Source organism: Chiloscyllium plagiosum, chromosome 42, assembly GCF_004010195.1.
Source record: "Chiloscyllium plagiosum isolate BGI_BamShark_2017 chromosome 42, ASM401019v2, whole genome shotgun sequence".
Taxonomy (NCBI): domain Eukaryota; kingdom Metazoa; phylum Chordata; class Chondrichthyes; order Orectolobiformes; family Hemiscylliidae; genus Chiloscyllium; species Chiloscyllium plagiosum.
This window is the reverse complement of record NC_057751.1, coordinates 14,877,398-14,888,576: the sequence shown is the minus strand read 5'-3', so window position 1 is coordinate 14,888,576 and position 11,179 is coordinate 14,877,398. Positions and strand designations below refer to the sequence as shown.

General features: G+C 44.5%; 1 protein-coding gene across 1 annotated transcript in view; it reads left to right on the top strand.

Annotated features, from left to right (window-relative positions):
• The first annotated feature begins 2,808 nt into the window (after positions 1-2,808).
• Positions 2,809-11,179, top strand: part of LOC122542976 (8-oxo-dGDP phosphatase NUDT18-like) — a 23,322-nt gene continuing 14,951 nt past the window's right edge. The window contains exons 1-4 of the mRNA XM_043681120.1: positions 2,809-2,859; positions 3,414-3,571; positions 5,484-5,565; positions 9,096-9,105. Coding sequence (XP_043537055.1) covers positions 2,809-2,859; positions 3,414-3,571; positions 5,484-5,565; positions 9,096-9,105 — 301 coding nt within the window. The remainder of the gene's footprint in view (positions 2,860-3,413; positions 3,572-5,483; positions 5,566-9,095; positions 9,106-11,179) is intronic.

Here is an 11,179-nt window from a genome sequence, read left to right as displayed (position 1 = left end):
AGCTGGGTTAGTCATGGGAAATGCAGAGTTACAGGGATAGGATAGCAGGGGAGGGGGGTGGAGGTGGATTTGGGTGGGATGCTCTTTGGAGGGTCAGTGTGGACTTGATGGGCCAAATAGCCGGCCTCCACACTGTAGGGATTCTATGATGGTTTTAGTCCAGTCATCATCAGTCATCATCATGGAATCGTACTGTGTACAGAAGCAGCCACTTGAGCTGTGTCCTTGTGACTCACCATGAATTAGGTGAGGGAACCCTTCCTCTGTCACTCACTGCTTCCATCCCTTCATAAGACCCCCTTCCTCCCCAACACAACCCAACCACCCCCCCCCCCAACAGAAACTGGGACCCAAGGGCACAACCTCCAAGTGAAGTGATGACCCTTTCGAACCGAGATGAGGAGAAATTTCTTCAGCTGGCTGGTGACGAATCTGTGGAACTCATTGCTGCAGCAGGATGTGGAGGCGAGGTCACTGTGTCTATTTAGGACACAGATCGGTTCGTGATGCGTAAGGGGATCAAGGTCTACGGGGAGAAGGCAGGACAATGGGGCTGAGAAATATATCAGCCCTGATTAGATGGTGGAGCAGACTCAATGGGCCAGATGGCCTAATTCTGCTCCGATACGTTATGGTCTTACGGTTTCCCCATGATCACCCCACCTCGCAAATGGGTTGATCCGCTCAGTGATGTCAGCAATTGGCAGGAACAGTCTGTGACATCATCAGCAGGAGCGGTCCATCGCGTACTAGGGAGGGACGTGCCCTCTGACTTTTAAAAACCCTTATTCCCACCATCCCTGTCCACTGCTCATTCAACGCTGCAGACGCAACAAACTGCCCCTCCAGAATTTCAAGCCATACCGTGACCTCTCCAGTCCAGAAATCCAGCAAAAAAAAACCAGCTGGATCTTCCTCTTGAACAGGTCCAGGTGATCCTCATCAGCTGCAGCCTTGCGTCCGTGAGCAACAGCAGGAAAGTTTCTGGTTGTTCCTCTTGGCTCTGAATTCATTGCGTCCAGGTTGACGTCCTCCCAGAGTGATCCAGAGGGGTAGGAGGATATCACTTCTGAAGGAGGAATCACTCGGAACCGTCTCTGAGAGAAGACTGTGGGAGATAGAGAGAGAGAGACAGAGACAGAGATAGACAACAGGTGGGAGAAAAGTCTGGGAGGAGTTAAAATTACAGCCTCTTCTCTCGCACTGTTGGTGCTTTCATTCTGTGCAGTTATTGTTCACTGTTGTAAATCGAATGATGAAAATATAATACTTCCCTTAGTCTATTGGTCGAGCTAATTCCATTCACCTGTTTAACTTTAGTCATGGGAACATGGAAGATTTGGATAACTAGGGACAAAGAAAGATTTAATCTGCGTTTTCTAATGTTTTTGTCATTGTTTTATAATGTAATTGTTATTGGCTTGCATCGCATGCACTTCTTTGTAGTTGGCTGTCACATCTGGTGGCAAGGTATTTGAGTGTTGTTGTATTCTCCAGAAAATTCTGAGACCCAGCACTCCCTTGCAGACAGGCATTTCGGTTTAGAGAGTTTTACAGTGTAATTATTGACCAGTGCGAGTTGACATTTCAAATGCAGATGCGATACTATGCCCTCGTGTCCTCTCCCACAGGATCGGACTGCTGTCTGGTGAAGATTAGCCTTCCTCTGCGATTCACTCAGAGGGGGCCTTGCCAAAAGATTTTCAGACAAAGGGTGACTGAGAAAGTATGACTCACTCCCTACTCAGAGACTGTGGTCTCCCTCCCATCCAGGGCTCTGTCAAGTTATATCAGTGAGTCGGAATATCTGGTTTAACCCCATCACAGCCAAACCACTCTCTGTTCTTTACTGTTTGGACTCGTGGCTGTTTAACAAACCCAATATTGTCCTTCACCTCTAAATAATCCCTTACAACTCGCTGCTGCTTGCTGTGCTGGACACACACACATTCACACACACATTCACATGTTCGCTTACACTAATATATTCATTCTCACACTTGCATACACACACACATTCACATATTCACTCATACGCATGCACACTCCCATACACACTTCCACATACATATACTCTGACACACATTCATTCACTTACACATGCACTCCAAAATGCACATACTCTCCCATATACACGCACTCACACTCACAAACACACACACTCCCAAATATATTCTCACATTCATCCATTTATACACACTTAGACACACTTTGGCACGCACACTTTCACACTCACACATACAAATAGTCACACGTTCATAAACACAGACATTCACACATAGATATGCTCTCACACTTACATATTCACACTCACAAACTTGTGCACACACTCCCACACTCATTCATACATGCACACTCATATTTATATATTCACTCATGCACACACTCAGTCACTCTGCTGTGCACAAATGCACACATTCACAATCAATCATGCAAACACACACACACATGCCAATAAATTCCCACACACTACAAAGTATTAGTGCAAATGTTCACACTCACACACACTAACACAGGTGTACACATACATACACACTCACATATTTCCCCACAAACGTCATCTCACATGCTCACACTCACTCATTTTCACACACACACCATACACTTAAAGATTGTCACATATTCTCTCCCGAATGCACACACATACTTAAACACATCATCTCTCCACTCCTTTGTACATACTGTCACACACACACTTACCCATCCCCCTCACACATTCACTCACCTGTGCACACATATTTTTACACTTCCACACATTCACACACATTTTTGAGCTCTGTCTATCACTTGCTGCTTGACATTGATGGCATGCAAGGAGCCCTGTTTGATAGCTTCATCAGGTTGACACCTGATTTTCAGGTATGCTGAGTGCTGCTCCATTGATCAATGGTTGTTAATCCTGGCTTGATGGGAATGGTTGAACGCAAGAGTGGGGTATATGTCAGGCCATGAAGTTTCAGATTGTGCTTGAGTACAATGGTGGCCTGCAGCGCCTCTTAGATGGCCAGCTCTTGAGTTGCCTAATCTATTCAAAGTCTATCCATTTAGTATGGCATTGGTGTCACACAGCATGATCACTGATATTCTCAATGTGAAGGCGTGATTTTGGCTGCACGATGGTGACTCTTACTGATACTATCATGGACAGATGCATCTACAGTGGCAACTTTGTGAGGATGAGGTCAAACATGTTTTTTCTCTTTTATTGGTTCACTTAGCGCCTTTTGCAGACCGAGTTGAGCAGCTATGTCATTTAGGACCTGATCAGTAGTCATATTGCTACCGAGACACTTTTTGTGGTGGACATTGAAATACTCCATTTCTGTGCTTCCTCCAAACGCTGATTTATCAGTTAAGGGAGGACGGTATGTGGTAAACAGTAGGAGGATTCCTTGCTCATTTTTAACCTGAAGCCCCGTGATTTCTTGAGGTCCGGAGTCAATGTTGAGGACTTCCAGGGTAACTGCTTCCTGTCTGCATACCACTGTTCCACCACCTCAGCTGTGTCTGCCCTATCAGTGGGACAGGATGTATCCAGTGATGGTTATGGTGACATCTGGGCAGTTGTCAGGTATGGTTCTGTGAGCATGACTATGTCAGGCAGTTGCTTGACTAGTCCATGAGACAGTTCTCCCCGTTTTGGCACTAGCCCCCAGATATTAGTAGAGAGGACTTTGCAGGGTCGACAGAACTGTTTCTGCCATTGTCTTTTCCATTGCTTAGGTCAATGCCAGGGACAAAGGGATGTGAAACAAATGGCATGGTGACAGTGATGGGTCCTTCAGGATGCTACCCATCTGACAACCAGACATTAAAGTCAAATCTATTCTACAAATCGGACTGGGTTACCAAAAAGATCAGATCAGCAAAATCTACTTCAGAAAGTCCGGACAAAATATGTTATAAGGAAGTGAAAACCACATTAAAGAACTCTTTACTGCAGACAGGAAACGCAGTTCGAATGGCGTTCCCCTGCACCAAGATCATATTTCCAGTTCATGCAAGTATTGTGTCTCTTTAAGACAACCAAGTCAGCAGGTCACTGTCTGCAGCATGATCTAACCTTTCAGGGCAATGAACTTTCATGAGCTGCTGTCTAAGGAAACGGGAGTTGGAATTGTTGAACTCAGCATTGAGCTCAAAGGCTGCTGCCAAGTGCCCCCATCAAGATCATATTGGAACACTGCAGCAGACTGAAAATCGAAAGGTCAATGAAAGAACAAGGGGGAGAATTAAAAGGACAGCAGTCAGGATGCTTAAACTGGGATCATGCATGCAAATTGAAAAGACTTCCAAAAAAATGATGTGTGCTCTGTGTCTGCACCACAGTGTGCAATGAATGCAATGCATGATATTCAATGGCTCGTGAATCTTTCGGAATTGTATGCATGTAATTACACTTTTTGTAATTGTTAATGTGGAAGAGACGGGATGTTTGTGAGAGGGCTGAATGTGTATGTGTGACTGCATGTGTGTGTGTGAGAGAGGGGACTGAGAGTGTGTGTGTTTGTTTGTGTGAGAGTGACTGTGTGTGAAGGACTGAGTGTGTGTGTGTTTATGTGAGAGTGACTGTGTGTGAGGGATTGCATGTGAGGGAGTATGTGTGTATGTGTGTGTGTCAGTCACATTGGCCAAGACAGACATGAAACCAAGCTGGTGGATGACCGAAAGTGTACAACATCAATTGGGAATGCGGACCTGGGGAGGGGGGATTTTTGTTTCACAATGGCTGATATATAAATATAACTCAGCATGTGGTTTTACAGGAACACCACATTCAAACATCCTGCAACTCACAGGGGATTTAACTCATGAACTCCCAGAAGGTCTAGGTCGATGATCAGACTTGACGAATAACTAGACCCTTGGGAGATGAAGGGGAACAGCTCCCATTCACCATGGGCGGCACGGTGGCTCAGTGGTTAGCACTGCTGCCTCACAACGCTAGGGACTTGGTTTTGATTCTGGCCTCAGGTGACTGTCTCTGTGGAGTTTTCACAGCCTGCGTGTGTTTCCTCCGGGTGCTCCGGTTTCCTCCCATAATTCAAAAGATGTGCAGTTTCGGGTGAATTGGCCATTCTAAATTGCCCATAGTGTTAGGTGCATTGGTCAGGGGTAAATGTAGGGTAGGGGAATGGATCTGGGTAGGTTACTTTACGGAGGACTCGTTGGGCTGAAGGGCCTGTTTCCATACTGTTGGGAATCTAATCTCTAATCTAATCAGAAATCTCAAAAGCATGAGGCCTGATTGCTGGAAACTACGTCAGCAGAACAATTGTGGGTGTTTTATTGATTGCTCCAGTTTACTGCAAGCTCCTGGTCCTTCCTGGACACATACATATTACAGGCTGCCCACAGTCTCTGTCACAGAGACTGTAACTCATACACTTAGCTCGCACTGGAGGTATACAATGTTTAGGAGACGGTTACTGTGTGAGTCAAGTGTTTAATAAATGAAGATTCTCCTCTGTGATTATCCCCAGCACGAAGGAGCAGCAGTTAAAAGGCCTTCTGAGTATGACCACTGAGAAATACACAGGAGAACGACTTTGGCTTTGGCCAAAGGTATCTCAGTGGTTGACAGCGGTACAATGAATAGCAATTATCAGGGAGGATGGAGGGAGAGAAAGACTGAGATCAACACACACACACACATGGAAAATAGGGAGAGAAGGGGAGGGAGAGCAAGGGACAAAGGAACAGAGGAGGAAAGAGTAAAATAGAGGAAGTGAAAGAAACAAGGTTCAAACGACTCACACAGAGATACAGTGACAGAAAGGAAGTAATAAAGTTGGCAGATTGTGAAACAAAAGAATTGTTTCAACATATGCACAACTTCTGCTGTTTGTTCATTACTTCATGAACGTGTTGAGGGACGCGCTGAAGCTTGGGGCAGCTGCCGCCAAGGCGCGGTGGGGAAAGACCACCGTGTAACGTCTGCCTGCCTAACGAAGAACAGGGGGCCCGCGCAGTGATTTGGGCTCTGCTGACACCTCAGCTAAAAATGTAATCGTACAGACCTGTAAATAGGAATGATTACTCTGTTTCAGTATGCAAACAAATGGAATGTTTACATATGTATGGCATGTACAACTGTACAGACCATCAAAGTATTTTATGAATAAAGTATAGTTTTGAAATTAAATAAAAAGTTTGTTCATTATTTCATGAACTTTCTGAGATTCTGCCTTTTTAAACGTTCATTCATTGAATGGGGGTGTCACTAGCTGAGCCAGTATTTATTGCCCATTCTTAATTATCCTTAAGAAGGTGATGGTAAGCTGCCTTCACGAGCCGCTGCATTCCCTGTGATGTTGGGACACTCAGAGTGTTGTGAGAAAAGACGTTCCAGGATTTTGACCGAGCAACCACTGAAGCAACAGTGATATATTTCCAAGTCAGGATTTTGTGTGACTTGGCTTGGAACACGCAAGTGATGGTGTTCCTATGTATCTGTTGTCATTTTTTTCATCTAAGTGAAGAGAGTATGGTGCTGTTGAAGAGGCGTTGATGAGGTATTGCAGTGCATCCTGTGGATTGTACACTTTTCCATTGTGCACTGATAAGGGGAGTGAATGTTAACTATAGTGGCTGGGTATGGCAATCAAGTGGACTGCTTTGTCCTGCATGGTGTCAAACCTCTTGAATGTTATTGGAGCTGCAACCATCCAGTCAGCTGGGGAGTATACCTTTGCGCACTTGTCACTTTCTCCCTCAGAGCACTGCAGATGTACCTGCACCAGATCCACTTCATCAGCTCAAAAAGGCAATTCACCATCACCTTCTCAAAGACATCGAGAGATAGGCAATATATACTGGTCCAGCTCATGAAGCCCACATTCCCTGACTGAATGGAAAAACATCATGGTGGGCATGCTTTGGGGAGTAACAGGGTTAATTCAGAAAGCCAAAACTTTGACTGGCACTTGTGGTCAAATGCCAACTTTTGGCAGGGACAGAAATGTTCCAGATCTGACCACAGCCCACCATACACACCTCATTGCCCAACAGCAATCACTTACTGCCAAATGTCCACTGAACACCACCCAGCACTCATTGCCTATTGCATGGGGACACGAGGACAGTAGAGACATGGCCTGATGACTGGGCATGTGGTGTCATGAGTTAACCACTAAGTATGCGACAGTGTCTCTCTGAAGCTGCTCACATTCCCACGCCAGTAAGCACAACTATGAAACATTTTTTTAATCACCCATCAGCCCAGGAACTTCACTGGGGACATCATTCTAATCCAACAGTATACAGTTTCTCGTTTCTCATTGCCACTTTTTCTTATAAGATGCAAACTGAGCGAGCTTATATTTGCTGACAGTGAAATATTTTTGCAACAGTTTTACCCATCCTTTCAAACTATTAATACCCCTTTGCAATTTTACACTTCTAATGACATTGCCACCTAGCTTTGTGTGATCAGCAAATTTGGAGATGTGGCTTTTTATTCCATCATGTAGGTCATGGACAGGGTGAATAGTCGAGGCAACTTAACTACCTGTGGGACACCACTCATCACATCCGGCTGATTCGAGTCCCTGCAGTATAAGGAATAAGGTAAATGGGTTTGTGGCGCAGATTGAAATTGGCAGGTGGTAGGCATCACAGAGACATGGCTGCGAGAGGATCAGGATTGGGAGCTGAATATTCAAGGACAAACATCCTATCGAAAAGATAGGCAGGTGGGCAGAGGGGGTGAGGTTGCTTTATCAGAAAGAAATGTAATTAAATCAATGGTAAGAAACGATGTCGGGTCAGATGGTGTAGAATCTATGTGGGTAGAATTGGTGAACCGCAAAAGATAAAAAAATACATAGTTGGGAGTTATGCACAGGCCATCAAACAGTAATCAGGAGCTGGGGTGCAAGATACACTAGGAGATAGAAAAGGTGTGTGAGAAAGGCAAACTTACAGTGATCATGGGGGATTTCGATATCCAGCTGGACTGGGAAAATCAGGTTGGTAGCGGATTGCAAGAAAAGGAATTTGTGGAATGTCTATGAGATAGCTTTTTGGAGCAGCTTGTGGTGGAGCTTACGCAGGAACAGGCAACACTGGATTTAGTGTTGTACAATGAGGCAGATAGATAAGGAGTCTTCAGGTGATGTTACCCTAAGGAGGCATGATCATAATATGATTAAATTTGCTCTGCAATCTGAGAAGGAGAAGATAGAATCAAAGATTACGGTATTACAGCTGAATAAAAAGAACGACAGAGGCATGAGAAAGGAGCTGGGTAGAATTGACTGGGAAAGGAGCCTAGCAGGAAAGACAAGGGAACAGCAATGGCAGGAGATTCTGGGAGTAATTTAGGAGACACAGCAGAGATTCATCCCAAAGAAAAAGCAGCATGGTACAGGGAGGATGAGGCAACCATGGCTGATGAGGGAAGTCAGGGATAGTGTAAAAGCAAAAGAGAAAGCATGTAATGTGGGGAAGGGCAGTGGGAAACCAGAGGATTGGGGAACTTACCATGACCAACAGAGGGCAACAAAAAAAGAAATAAGGAGGGAGAAGATTAAATATGGGGGTAACCAAGCCAGTAATATAAAGGAACTCTGGAAGAGTTTATTTAGATATATAAAGGGCAAAAGTGGACATTGGGCTGTTGAAAAATGATGCTGGAGAGATGGTAGTGGGGAACAAGGAAATGGCTGAGGAACTGAATAATTACTTCGTGACAGTCTTTATGGTGGAAGACACAAGTAATATCCCAAAAATTCAAGAGAGTGAGGGGGCAGAGCTTAGTATGGTGGCCATGAGCAAGAAGAAGGTTCTAGAAAAACCAAATGGCCTGAAGGTGGATAAATCACCTGGACCAGATGGACTACACCCCAGAGCTCTAAGGGAGATAGCTGAAGAGATAGTGGAGGCATTAGTGGTCATCTTTCAGGAATCGCGAGAGCCATAGAGGGTCCCAGAGGACTGGAAGATCGATGAGCTGCCACTCCTGTTTAGAAAAGGAGTAAGGCAAAAGATGGAAAATTATGGACTGATTAGCCTAACATCAATCATGGATAAGATCTTGAAATCCATCGTGAAGGATGAGATTTCTGAATACTTGGAAGTGTCTGGTAAAATAGGGCAGAGTCAGCACGGTTTCATCTTTGAGAAGTCATCCGTGACAAACCTGCTAGAATTCTTTGAGGAAGGAGCAAGCAGGTTAGACCAAGGAGAGCCAATGGATGCTATCTCTCTGGACTTCAAGAAGGTCTTTGACAAGGTGCCGCACAGGAGGCTACTGAGTAAGATATGGACCCATGGTGTCAGAAACAAGGTGCGAGCAGATAGAAGTCTGGCAGAAAGCAGAGAGTGGGGATAGAAAGGTCCTTCTCAGGATGACAGCCAGTGACAAGTGGTGTTCCACAAGGCTCAGTGTTGAGACCACAACTTTTCACTTTATACATTAACAATCCAGATGAAGGAACTGAGGGCATTCCGACTACATTTTCAGACAAAGACAGGTAGAGAGACAGGAGCAGTGAGGAGGCAGGGAAGCTGCAGAAGGATTTAGATAGGTGAGGAGAGTGGGCAAAGAAGTGGCAGATGGAGGACAATGTGGGTAAGTGTGAGGTCATGCATTTTGGTAGGAAGAATAGAAGCATGGACTATTTTCTCAATGGGGAGAAAATTCAGAAGTCTGAAGTGCAAAGAGACTTGGGAGTTCTAGTACAGGATTCTCTCAAGATAAATTTGCAGGTTGAGTCAGTAGTTAGGAAGGCAAATGCAATGATGGCATTTATTTTGAGAGGACTTGAATATAAAAGCTGGGATGTTTTGGCTCTATAAGGCTCTGGTCAGACCACATTTGGAGTATTGTGCATAGGTTTGGGCCCCATGTCTCAGGAAGGATGCACTGGCCCTGGTGCGTGTTCAGAGGAGGTTCACGAGAATAGTCCCAGGAATGAAAAGCTTAACATATGAGCAACGTTTGAGGACTCTGGGTTTGTACTTAATGGAGTTTAGAAGGATGTGGAGGATCTAATTGAAACATACAGAATACTGAATGGCCTGGACAGAGTGGATGTTGGGAAGATGTTTCCATTGGTTGGAGAAACTAGGACCTAAGGACATCACCTTAGAGTAAAGAGAAGACCTTTGAGAACAGAGATAAGGAGAAACTTCTTCAGTTTGAGAATGGTGAATCTATGGAATTCACTGCCACAGAAGGCTATGGAGGCCAGGTCATTGAGTAGATAGAAGACTGGGATAGATAGGTTCAAGGCCATCAAAGGTTACGTGGAGAAAGCAGGAGAATGGGGTTGAGAAACTTATCAGCCATGATTGAATGGTGGAGCAGATTCGATGGGCTGATTGGCCTAATTTCTGTTCCTGTATCTTTTGGTCTTATTCTTCCTTCACTCTGTCTCCAGCTGCTCACTCTGCTTCCAAGCCAAGTCAAGAATTTGCTTTTGATGCCATGCGATTCAACATTAGCTAACAATCTCTTGGGAGTCTCTTTATCTGGAATTTGATGGGAACAACCAACATATATAGACATTCCTTGAACATTACTTTAGACTTGGCTTCAAAATTATTCAGTCAGCTTGGTCAACTATGACTGTCCTTCCTAAACCCATAATATATTTCTCTGATCAGCTGAAAAATGTAAAGCTGTTGTTTGAACCCTCACAAACTTTCCTTCTTTTTAATCACTTTTGAATTGTGAGCTGGAGATGACTTGTGGACTTTGGGACAGTTTGGGGAAAAAGGTAAAGACTGGGTAATCCAAGATGGAGGATGGGAAACATTTCTGGCTGTAAGAGCTGCTCGTTTTTTTGTGGTATTTTAGGTGTTGGAGGTGATTTCCTCGAATTCCAGGAGCAGCAATTACTGTTTTATATGCTGTTGCATTGTTTTGGAACTTTTGGAAAAAAAAAGTCAGAACAACAGCAGTTCAAAAGGGAGAAGAGCAGACAAAGGAAGCACATGGTGAGGACAGTGCAGGAGAGAGAGAGAGAGAACCTGCACAGTTACTGCCTTTGCTGTTTGAATTCGTGTATCGCTGGACATCGAGTGCATCTGGGAAAATTAACAAACAGTGAAATTCACAACTAATCTTGGAGGAACTGTTGGGCGAAGTTCACAGCACAGAATCAGATAAGTTAATTGTTGTTTTAAGTCTGTCCAAGAGAAAGGCTGCAGTAGTGAGTACAGTGGGTTCTTT